At 50.6% G+C, this 13052-nt stretch overlaps 1 protein-coding gene across 1 annotated transcript in view; it reads right to left on the bottom strand.

Moving 5' to 3' along the window:
* The window catches only part of PLXDC2 (plexin domain containing 2), a 715905-nt gene extending 703320 nt beyond the window's left edge, over positions 1 to 12585 (bottom strand). Inside the window, exon 1 of the mRNA XM_075315582.1 lies at positions 12360 to 12585. Coding sequence (XP_075171697.1) covers positions 12360 to 12459 — 100 coding nt within the window. The 5' untranslated portion in view covers positions 12460 to 12585. The remainder of the gene's footprint in view (positions 1 to 12359) is intronic.
* Positions 12586 to 13052: the final 467 nt, after the last annotated feature.

A 13052-nucleotide genomic window follows, 5' to 3' on the forward strand; every position in this document is an offset into this window, starting at 1 on the left:
CCATTAACATGGTTAGGGTTGTCTGGAGCTGATGATGTATTCTTAGGGTTGATGGGGGTTCGACAGTCGACAAACCCGCCGATCAGATGTTATTAGCTAGAAATACTGATTTAAGATTCAATGTGTAGGCACCAGTACTGAGAACTGAACATCAGATATGATTATATGATCAGACAACCCCTTTAACACTACCCCCATGATGACCTTAGACGTACCAGTGCATCCAAGACCGTGCCTGTCCCTTTAATGTGGGCTTGAGGCGACGAGCCAGTATGTTTCACCGCGTATGTTGGCTGATCTGATTCACCATAAGCGGGATCCACTTGTGGCTGTTAACTAGTTAAATGCCGCTGTCATTCAATGAGGAATTGTGACGTTCCCCACTGCCATAGGCAGCCTCATGATATAATCACAGGCGCTGATGGGCAGTGATGACAGCCGGGGGCCATGATGACCCCTGTCACTGTCATGACTAAATTCCTGTGAATGCTGGCTGAGCGCTGACACTCACAGGAGATCAGCATTTCTGCTGTACAGAGAGATGCTGGTGCTGATGCTGAAGCATTGCTCTAATCAGCAGAAGCGATCGTACAGTGACAGCTTCAATTCCCCTAAGGGGACTAGTAACATCAATAAAAAGTGTAAAAAAGTTTTAAAAAATATGAAAAAATAAAAAAAACATAAACGTTCAAATAACCCCCCATTTGCCCCATTGAAAATAAAACAAAAAAATAAATGAAAGATGCACATATTTGGTATCGCCGAGTTCAGAAATGCCCACTATATCAAAATATAGAATAAATTAATTTGATCGGTAAAGGGCGTAACAAGAAAAAAAAATCAAAACACCCGAATTACGTTTTTTGGTCACTGCAACATTGCAATAAAATACAATAACAGGCAACAAAATATCACATTTCCCCCCAAAAATTGTAATTAAAAACATCAACTCAAGATGCAAAAATTAAGCCGTCACTGAGCCCTTGATCCCAAAAATGAGAACGCTGCGACTCTCGGAAAATGGCAATAAAAGCGCAATTCTTTTTTTTGACTAATTTCTGATTTTTTCCCCCCCCTTAAAGAACAATAAAACTATACATGTTTGGTATCTATGAACTCGTACCGACCTAGGGAATCATAGTGACAGATCAGTTTCACCATATAGTGAACACAGTAAATAAGAAACCCAAAAGACAATTGTGGAATTGTACTATTTTTTGCAATTTTACCGCACTTGGAATCTTTTTCCCTTTTTCAAGTACAATATGGGGCAGAAGGAATGGTGTCATTCAAAAGTACAACTCGTCCTGCAAAAAACAAGCTCCATATGGCTATATTGACGGAAAAATAAATAAAGTTATGGTTAGCTCCTCTAATGCCTCCCTTTTACTTTCGATCCATGTCCATGATGCCGTCACCACTAGTGGTCCTGTGCTCGGCATTCAATGGAGCTGGCTGGCTGGTTCATTGCACTAGCTGAGCCAGCCCCCTTCTGTGTCTATATATGACAAAAAGGGATTAGCTGAATAATCTATGAGCCGGATCCCTTGACACACACAGAATCTGACACAGAACAGACACTTCTTTTGCTTTCTACTTTCCAAGCGCAGGACTGGAATTACAGCTCCCAGGACAGACAGTGAAAAGGAGTCATTGGTGGAGACTTGTTAAATGTATTATATCACTACGTTATACTGAATTGCATAAAAGCACAATATAAAGATATATAAATTGACAACCCCTTTAAACTTACTTTATTGAGAAATTTTCAGCTTTCTGTGTTCACTGTGCATAGGCAGAAAGTTGACAATCACTGGTGTGGGCGGGATTATACACACTTTATAAATATGGAGGACTACCTGGCAACAGGTTTACTAGTCCTCTAATGATAATCTCCTGCTGAGGAGAGCACCGCTGCCAGGAGGAAATTAACTTTATTCCTCCCAGCAATGTTCGGCTTTCAGTCCTAGGGGTGGCGCCAGCCCAACCTCAGTCACCGCTCAGTATGTAGTGCAACCCAGATGACAGCACTGACAGACAGCCGCTAATCATTTGGCCTGACTATCAGTCAGTACGGGGTGTGGTTACAGCCGCCACTCACTAATGCACAGAGTGGTGACTGAAGCTGTGGAGGTGCCACCTCAGTGCCAGGGCCGAGAACGCTATTAACTTCCATTTGCACCCCATATATAAGGGTTAATAGCTGTAGACAGGGGCGTAACGACCGCGGTCGCAGCGGTCGCCATCGCGACCGGGCCCGGGCAGTTTGGGGCCCGCGGGGACCCGACAGATCAGCAGCCAGCTCCTCTCAGTGAGAGAGAAGCTGCGCTGATCTGTCACAGTGCACGCGCCCACTATATGACCCGCTGCCGCCCCCGACACCGGGCCCTCCTGCCCGATGTCAGCGGCGGCACCGGGGCCCCCCTCCCCCGTCACCGCGCACAGAAATAATGAAGCATAGAGCGGCCAGCGCCGCTCTGCATCATCATACTCCCCCTGTGCCTGCGCGGTGACGTCACTCCTGTGCGACTGCTGTGCCGAGTGCACAGAGCGCAGGGAGGGAGGACGCCGACCGGAGCACCGGGAGAGAGAGGAGGACGAGCAGCAGTGGAAGGAGGAGAGCAGGGAGTACAGCAGCAGTGGAACAAGGAGACGTCAGGACAGAGCAGCAGTGGAAGGAGAAGATCGGTGAGTACTTGTTTTTTTTTTTATATATATATAAAGTGAGTACACGGTGGTCAGAGGCCTGGGGTGGGGAGGCTGCATGATACTGTACATGGAGGCCTGGGGTGGGGAGGCTGTATGATACTGTACATGGAGGCCTGGGGTGGGGAGGCTGCATGATACTGTACATGGAGGCCTGGGGTGGGGAGGCTGCATGATACTGTACATGGAGGCCTGGGGTGGGGAGGCTGTATGATACTGTACATGGAGGCCTGGGGTGGGGAGGCTGCATGATACTGTACATGGAGGCCTGGGGTGGGGAGGCTGCATGATACTGTACATGGAGGCCTGGGGTGGGGAGGCTGCATGATACTGTACATGGAGGCCTGGGGTGGGGAGGCTGCATGATACTGTACATGGAGGCCTGGGGAGACTGCATTATACTGTACATGGTGGCCTGGGGAGGCTGGCAGCATTATTATAGATGGAGGCCTGGGGAGGCTGGCAGCATTATTATACATGAGCCCTGGGGAGGCTGGCAGCATTATTATACATGAGGCCTGGGGAGGCTGGCTGCATTATTATACATGAGGCCTGGGGAGGCTGGCTGCATTATTATACATGAGGCCTGGGGAGGCTGGCTGCATTATTATACATGAGGCCTGGGGAGGCTGGCTGCATTATTATACATGGAGGCCTGGGGAGGCTGGCTGCATTATTATACATGGAGGCCTGGGGAGGCTGGCTGCATTATTATACATGGAGGCCTGGGGAGGCTGGCTGCATTATTATACATGGAGGTCTGGGGAGGCTGGCTGCATTATTATACATGGAGGTCTGGGGAGGCTGGCTGCATTATTATACATGGAGGCCTGGGGAGGCTGGCTGCATTATTATACATGGAGGCCTGGGGAGGCTGGCTGCATTATTATACATGGAGGCCTGGGGAGGCTGGCTGCATTATTATACATGAGGCCTGGGGAGGCTGGCTGCATTATTATACATGGAGGCCTGGGGAGGCTGGCTGCATTATTATACATGGAGGCCTGGGGAGGCTGGCTGCATTATTATACATGGAGGTCTGGGGAGGCTGGCTGCATTATTATACATGGAGGTCTGGGGAGGCTGGCTGCATTATTATACATGGAGGCCTGGGGAGGCTGGCTGCATTATTATACATGGAGGCCTGGGGAGGCTGGCTGCATTATTATACATGGAGGCCTGGGGAGGCTGGCTGCATTATTATACATGAGGCCTGGGGAGGCTGGCTGCATTATTATAAATGGAGGTCTGGGGAGGCTGGCTGCATTATTATACATGGAGGCCTGGGGAGGCTGGCTGCATTATTATACATGGAGGCCTGGGGAGGCTGGCTGCATTATTATACATGGAGGCCTGGGGAGGCTGGCTGCATTATTATACATGGAGGCCTGGGGAGGCTGGCTGCATTATTATACATGGAGGCCTGGGGAGGCTGGCTGCATTATTATACATGGAGGTCTGGGGAGGCTGGCTGCATTATTATACATGGAGGCCTGGGGAGGCTGGCTGCATTATTATACATGGAGGCCTGGGGAGGCTGGCTGCATTATTATACATGGAGGCCTGGGGAGGCTGGCTGCATTATTATACATGGAGGCCTGGGGAGGCTGGCTGCTATATTATACATGGAGGCCTGGGAGGCTGGCTGCTATATTATACATGGAGGCCTGGAGAGGTTGGCTGCATTATTATATATGGAGGCCTGGTGAGGCTGCATAATAAACATGAAGGACACCTTATACATTGAATATAGAGGTGTAATATACATAGAGGTCTATGAGGCTGCATTATACTGGAGGTCTATAGGGCTGCATTAAAATGGAGGTCGGGGGGGGGGCTGTATAATACAAAATGAAGGGACACCTTATACATGGAATATAAGGGTGAATTATACATGGAGGAGTATGGGGCTGCATAATACCATCTGAAGTTTTATGGGGTTGTGTTATAATACATATAGGACTATGGGGGCTGCATTATAATATATGGAGGACTATGGAGGCTACCTTATACATGGACTATGGAAGTGCATTATAAAACATGGAGGACTATGTGGTGCAGTATAATATATGGAGAACTATGGGGTGAATTTTAATACATGGAGAACTATGGGAAATGCATTATAATTGAAGGGCTACTTTATACATGGAGGATTATGGGGGTGCATTATAATATATGGAGGGCTATGTATCTGCATTCTAATATATGAAGGGTTATGTGAGACCCTTTATACAATTATTTGGAAGGCTATGTGGGGGCTGTTATAGTATTTTGAGAACTTTATACAGGGGGGACAAAGATACAAGTATGGGATGGAAATGTTTTGTGCTGAGGGAAAAAGGCTCTTTCCCTCAGCAGCCAACTTTCCCATGCTCTGCTATACATCTCTCAGCACCCAGCTTTCCCATGTTCTGATATACATCTCTCAGCACCCAGCTTTCCCATGTTCTGATATACATCTCTCATCACCCAGCTTTCTCATGCTCTGATATGGGAAAGCTGGGTGCTGAGGACAAGATAAATATCAGAACATAGGAAAGCTGGGTGCTGATAGAGGGATTTCAGGGTGCTGTGGGTGAGAGCCAAGTGTCAGCGTCATTATCCTGTACCCCGAGTGTCAGTGTCATTATCCCTTACCCCATACCTCCCAACCGTCCCGGATACAGCGGGACTTTCACGCTTTACGTTGTTTGTCCCGTTGCCACGATCGGGACGGCCGGCTCCCGGGCTCCGCCCACCCACTCTCTCTCCGCCTCCCTGCTTTTCCCTCCTACCATCCCAGTAGACGTGGCATAACAGAGAGGAGCGCTGCCTGTGCTGCTGCTGGTACAGTAAAATCTCCCCAGCGCTGATTTCCCTCCCTCCCCCCCCTCACCCCCGGCCGGAGCCTCTCTGTGCGGTCGGCCGGCCGCCTGTCTGCGCGGTCGGCCGGCCGCCTGTCTGCGCGGTCGGCCGGCCGCCTGTCTGCGCGGTCGGCCGGCCGCCTGTCTGTGCGGGCGCCCCCCGGCCGCCTGTCTGTGCGGGCGCCCCCCGGCCGCCTGTCTGTGCGGGCGCCCCCCGGCCGCCTGTCTGTGCGGGCGCCCCCCTGCCGCCTGTCTGTGCGGGCGCCCCCCTGCCGCCTGTCTTTGCGGGCGCCCCCCTGCCACCTGTCTGTGAAGGCGACCGGCCACCTCACTGTGTGGGCGACCGGCCGCCTCACTGTGGCTCCCTGCGTTTCCATGCTGGAGGCCCGCCGGCTGCCTGCGTGTCCATGCTGGAGGCCCGCCGGCTGCCTGCGTGTCCATGCTGGAGGCCCGCCGGCTGCCTGCGTGTCCATGCTGGAGGCCCGCCGGCTGCCTGCGTGTCCATGCTGGAGGCCCGCCGGCTGCCTGCGTGTCCATGCTGGAGGCCCGCCGGCTGCCTGCGTGTCCATGCTGGAGGCCCGCCGGCTGCCTGCGTGTCCATGCTGGAGGCCCGCCGGCTGCCTGCGTGTCCATGCTGGAGGCCCGCCGGCTGCCTGCGTGTCCATGCTGGAGGCCCGCCGGCTGCCTGCGTGTCCATGCTGGAGGCCCGCCGGCTGCCTGCGTGTCCATGCTGGAGGCCCGCCGGCTGCCTGCGTGTCCATGCTGGAGGCCCGCCGGCTGCCTGCGTGTCCATGCTGGAGGCCCGCCGGCTGCCTGCGTGTCCATGCTGGAGGCCAGCCGGCTGCCTGCGTGTCCATGCTGGAGGCCCGCCGGCTGCCTGCGTGTCCATGCTGGAGGCCCGCCGGCTGCCTGCGTGTCCATGCTGGAGGCCCGCCGGCTGCCTGCGTGTCCATGCTGGAGGCCCGCCGGCTGCCTGCGTGTCCATGCTGGAGGCCCGCCGGCTGCCTGCGTGTCCATGCTGGAGGCCCGCCGGCTGCCTGCGTGTCCATGCTGGAGGCCCGCCGGCTGCCTGCGTGTCCATGCTGGAGGCCCGCCGGCTGCCTGCGTGTCCATGCTGGAGGCCCGCCGGCTGCCTGCGTGTCCATGCTGGAGGCCCGCCGGCTGCCTGCGTGTCCATGCTGGAGGCCCGCCGGCTGCCTGCGTGTCCATGCTGGAGGCCCGCCGGCTGCCTGCGTGTCCATGCTGGAGGCCCGCCGGCTGCCTGCGTGTCCATGCTGGAGGCCCGCCGGCTGCCTGCGTGTCCATGCTGGAGGCCCGCCGGCTGCCTGCGTGTCCATGCTGGAGGCCCGCCGGCTGCCTGCGTGTCCATGCTGGAGGCCCGCCGGCTGCCTGCGTGTCCATGCTGGAGGCCCGCCGGCTGCCTGCGTGTCCATGCTGGAGGCCCGCCGGCTGCCTGCGTGTCCATGCTGGAGGCCCGCCGGCTGCCTGCGTGTCCATGCTGGAGGCCCGCCGGCTGCCTGCGTGTCCATGCTGGAGGCCCGCCGGCTGCCTGCGTGTCCATGCTGGAGGCCCGCCGGCTGCCTGCGTGTCCATGCTGGAGGCCCGCCGGCTGCCTGCGTGTCCATGCTGGAGGCCCGCCGGCTGCCTGCGTGTCCATGCTGGAGGCCCGCCGGCTGCCTGCGTGTCCATGCTGGAGGCCCGCCGGCTGCCTGCGTGTCCATGCTGGAGGCCCGCCGGCTGCCTGCGTGTCCATGCTGGAGGCCCGCCGGCTGCCTGCGTGTCCATGCTGGAGGCCCGCCGGCTGCCTGCGTGTCCATGCTGGAGGCCCGCCGGCTGCCTGCGTGTCCATGCTGGAGGCCCGCCGGCTGCCTGCGTGTCCATGCTGGAGGCCCGCCGGCTGCCTGCGTGTCCATGCTGGAGGCCCGCCGGCTGCCTGCGTGTCCATGCTGGAGGCCCGCCGGCTGCCTGCGTGTCCATGCTGGAGGCCCGCCGGCTGCCTGCGTGTCCATGCTGGAGGCCCGCCGGCTGCCTGCGTGTCCATGCTGGAGGCCCGCCGGCTGCCTGCGTGTCCATGCTGGAGGCCCGCCGGCTGCCTGCGTGTCCATGCTGGAGGCCCGCCGGCTGCCTGCGTGTCCATGCTGGAGGCCCGCCGGCTGCCTGCGTGTCCATGCTGGAGGCCCGCCGGCTGCCTGCGTGTCCATGCTGGAGGCCCGCCGGCTGCCTGCGTGTCCATGCTGGAGGCCCGCCGGCTGCCTGCGTGTCCATGCTGGAGGCCCGCCGGCTGCCTGCGTGTCCATGCTGGAGGCCCGCCGGCTGCCTGCGTGTCCATGCTGGAGGCCCGCCGGCTGCCTGCGTGTCCATGCTGGAGGCCCGCCGGCTGCCTGCGTGTCCATGCTGGAGGCCCGCCGGCTGCCTGCGTGTCCATGCTGGAGGCCCGCCGGCTGCCTGCGTGTCCATGCTGGAGGCCCGCCGGCTGCCTGCGTGTCCATGCTGGAGGCCCGCCGGCTGCCTGCGTGTCCATGCTGGAGGCCCGCCGGCTGCCTGCGTGTCCATGCTGGAGGCCCGCCGGCTGCCTGCGTGTCCATGCTGGAGGCCCGCCGGCTGCCTGCGTGTCCATGCTGGAGGCCCGCCGGCTGCCTGCGTGTCCATGCTGAATGGGTGTGGATGGGGAGTGGATATGGGCGTGACTGTGAAATGGGTGTGGTTAGGGGGCGTGGCCTAAAAATTTGCCGCGGCGCGCTACGCGCGCCGCAAATTTTGTCCTTCTTTTCCTTCTTTAAAAGTTGGGAGGTATGCCTTACCCCAAGTGTCTGTGTATGTGGAGGGGGGGCCCAGGTCTAAACTTTGCACCGGGGCCCATCCAACTCTAGTTACGCCACTGGCTGTAGATTGTGAGCCCTTGCAGGCAGGATCCTCTACCCAGTTTGGAATATCCTCTTTAAGCAAATTGCATCAGTAGCATACAAATCTAAAAATTTGCAACAATGTGTCAGTGCAGGTGTAAACAAACAAGTAAACAGATTTAGAATATTGCTAAAGTTAAAGCCTAAAAGGCAAATATTTCGTTTACAAACATTATCTAGACAGGATACACTTGTGAAAAACTCTTAGCTCTTGGAGGTATTACTTCTGGATAGATTGATAGCCTCTACGTGTAAGCAGAATATTCCTCCGAGTCAACTACCAGAAAGCAGAGATCTTGAAAATGGTGAGAAACAATCCCTGTCATTGAAAAAAAAATATTTTCATGCAATGGACAATGTAATGATGGAGTTTGCATGTTCTCCCAGTGTTTACATGGGTTTTCTGTTTTGCTCCCACATGCCAAAGACATACTGATAGGCAATTTAGATTGTGAGCCCCAATGGGGACAGGGATGATCATATCTGTAAAGTGCTGTTTAATTATTGGCGCTATATAGGTGGTGAAATTAGGAAATTAACCTTTTCCTATCCTGAGTCTCCCCCAGCATCCATTCTAACTAGAGATGGGCGAATAGTGAAATATAGGTTTCAGAATATCCTAACCGAATACCAAGTACTATTCCAGTATTCATCACAAATAACTAATCTAATGCAAGTTAAGGGGGAACTTGAGCAATTTTATTGAAGATTTCCCAGAAAAATGCTCGAGTTCCCCATTGACTTGCATTAGATTTGTTATACGTGACGAATACTGGAATAGCACTCTTTATTCGGATAGCATAATCCGAACCCAAATATTTCACTATTCGTCCATCCCTAGTTCTATCGGATGATTACTGGACATGTGAATTCATGCTGTAAAGTGAAGGCAAGAAAGTTCCAGCACATATTGTGCTGGCAGAATGCAATGAAATAGAAACATCCTACTTGAAAGGAGTGGATGTCAATTCACAAACCATCAGCATTAAGACCGTTACTGGTCATATATATCAGTCCTATACTCAGTCCCATGCCGGAAACCTTTACACATTCTGTAGGTCTACAGGGAAAAATCACATCAGAAGTTGGGACCGGTAGAGGAGAGTGGGGACAAGTATGGATGGGTACATCATATTTAGAGGGCGTTTGATGTCAGTAATCAATGACACAGTGGACGTCTCTGAGTTTCACATCAAAGAAGCTCAATTTCTAGAAGAAACTTTGTTTATGTCACGCATCCTCTATGGAAATGTGATGGGAATATTCTACTCAAATATCTCTATAGTGGGGTCGTACATTATAACAGACCGGGGCTATAACTCCGGCATCCCGGCCCTCATTTACCGGATTAAAGGAGGAATGATTTATTAGCCACCGGCCCAAACCTCAGCAACATGCACATTATTGTAAGCCATTACAGTCTGCGATGGAACATGCGACATCAGGGGTAATTGGAGGCATTAGGAATGCCAGTGTCTCATTACATCAAAATCCACAGAGATTGTCATTAATTAATACAAGTCAGGGACTGGACATGGAGAGCCCGGGGACAGACAGCGAAGACATGACCTGCTATGCCAAGTCACCTGCAAGAAACAAGCCAGCAATTAACTAAAAGCAGAGAATGTGCAGACAAAGAGAGGAACAGGGTCTACAGGCATCTATACAGGCATCTATACAGGCAGCAAGAAGGTAATACATAGAAGGATAGAGGGATAGATAGAGGGATAGATAGAGGGATAGATAGAGGGATAGATAGAGGGATAGATAGAGGGATAGATAGAGGGATAGATAGAGGGATAGATAGAGGGATAGATAGATAGATAGATAGAGGATAGAAGGATAGATATAGGATAGAAGGATAGATAGATACATATAGATAGATAGATAGATAGATAGATAGATAGAGGATAGAAGGATAGATATAGGATAGAAGGATAGATAGATACATATAGATAGATAGATAGATAGATAGAGGATAGAAGGATAGATATAGGATAGAAGGATAGATAGATAGATAGATAGATAGAGGGATAGATAGATAGATAGATAGATAGAGAGATAGATAGATAGATAGATAGATAGAGGATAGAAGGATAGATATAGGATAGAAGGATAGATAGATAGATAGAGGGATAGATATATAGATAGATACATGATAGATAGATAAATAGATAGATAGATAGAGGGATAGATAGATAGATAGATAAAAGGATAGATAAATAGAAGGATAGATAGATAGATACATGATAAATAGATAGATAGATGCATAGATAGATAGATAGATAGATACATGATAGATAAGAGGGATAGATACATATGGTAGATAGATAGATAGATAGATTAGATAGATAGATGATAGAAGGGTAGCTATAGGATAGAAGGATAGATAGATAGATAGATAGATACATAGATAGATAGATAGATAGAGGGATAGATAGATAGATACATACATAGATAGATAGATACATAGATATAGATAGATACTTAGATATAGATAGATAGATAGACTGGCGGACACAAAGTGAAAAGGGCCCCTGTAAAAGAACAAATATGGGCCCTTTACAGTCCAATAGCTCATCATAATGGACAATTCTACCTATTTTGGAGGTGGAAATGGGACCCCTGATCTCTTGGGCCCCGTGTGTCTGCACAGATTGCACCAATGATATGTCCGCCCCTGAATAGACAGATAGATAGATAGATAGATAGATAGATAGATAGTAGATAAAAGGATAGATAAATAGAAGGATAGATAGAAGTATAGATAGATGGATATATAGATAATAGAGAGATAATAGATAGAAGGATAGATAAATAGAAGTATAGATAGAAGTATAGATACATAGACAGATAGATGATAAATTGGAGATAAAAGATAGAATACATGAATGGGATAGATATAGATAGATTAGATAAAATGAAGATAGATAGATAGATAGATAGATAGATAGATAGAAAGATGGATAGATACATGGATAGATGGATGGATAGATAGATAGATAGAAGGATGGATAGATACATGGATAGATGGATGGATAAATAGATAATGGATAGATAGATAATGGATAGATAGATAGATAGATAGATAGACAGTGTAAAGCATCTATATGTATTTTGTGTGGATTTCTGAGTGTTTCCAGTATCATTTCCATGTCGTTACAATCACTGATCGTTAGAATGTTATAGATCGTTTACAGATCGATCCTGGATATGATGTAACCAGGGCAGCCTCTTCAGTATATGGAGCCTTTACCACTGGGTTTCTTCATGAATTCTCGGATTTCCAGGCTCCTATATATTTCTGAATTGTGAGGATCACAGGGGCTGTTTTGTGTGTACAGCCCTGCAGGATATGTTGGTGCTATCCACATACCAGGGGATGACTCACAGCCTATGTAACTTTCTCCTGTGTGAATGTCCCCAGAGTTGGGCATTACAGGTGGCCTCTATTAAGCACCTGTCCACCATGTGTCACTGCTTCATCAATCTGCTGCATGTGTGGGGGCAGTCATCTCTCTTCTCCTCTTAGTGAGGATCCTATGTACATTGGGTGGATATTAGGGATTAAAATGGGTAATAATGTTACATTATTGCAGCCTGGGATGAACTGTCTTCTTCTCATTGCAAGCTGCCAGGAAAATCTCAGCCAACATTGCTCATACTTGTCCCTTATACCCAATAAACCATTCACCAGGACGGTTAGATTGTATTGTAATGCCGACAATAGGCTTAACAAGTCTGTTTCTCTACATTTTACATAGCAGCTGCTTAACCCCTTCAATCCTGGATCATGGCATATTTTTGTCTCACTTGTAGTGTCCTACTAAACTGGAAAGACCATGAGTGGTCAGGAGGAATCCATATACAGCCAAAAATGAGAATAAAATAATGTCCTCCTTCTTACCTTGCTCAAGCTCTGCTGCTGTCAACTGATAGTGATCAACCAACAACTTGAAAAGTAATATAACTCCAAATATCGAGTTGGTCTTCTTAATCCTATCCATAGTGCTAAGAAAACCTTCTTCAACTCCCAAGGGAGACCCAATGAAGACAATCTTCCTTCTAGAGATGGCCTGCTATATCCAAAAGGAACAGTGTGGAAGAAAAGTTCTCCCAACACCAAAGGCAACTGTGGTTGGTCTCTGGTCCCACAAGGACTGTGCAGAAGATATGACTTGTCCAGACACCACTTCCTAATGCTTGGGATGTCTCTTTTCCCCCCTGATCACATAATACCCTGTGGCAACTGTCAAAGAAAAACAATGAATGAAGACCAATTAGACTCCAGCTGGGATTCTTATCTTCAGCAAACTTTTAATATAACACCTCCAGGCTAAAAGAAGATGATGGTGGGGTCTTCTGACAATGTTTGAGGTCTAGATGAGTGGTGACAGCATAAGAACACATCACAAAAAGAAGGCATTGCTAAGAATTAGGAGCAATCCTATTTCCTAAACTCATAGTAAACAGATGACTATTCCAGACACCCAGATGTCAAGGGCTGTGAAATAGTTGTGAGGAGGAGTGAGCAGCAGTCCCACCACTCCCAACCTTCTCACTTCTTGATGGACACTTCACATGCACACAAGGCAGAGGA

This window comes from Anomaloglossus baeobatrachus, chromosome 6 (genome assembly GCF_048569485.1).
Source record: "Anomaloglossus baeobatrachus isolate aAnoBae1 chromosome 6, aAnoBae1.hap1, whole genome shotgun sequence".
NCBI lineage: Eukaryota > Metazoa > Chordata > Amphibia > Anura > Aromobatidae > Anomaloglossus > Anomaloglossus baeobatrachus.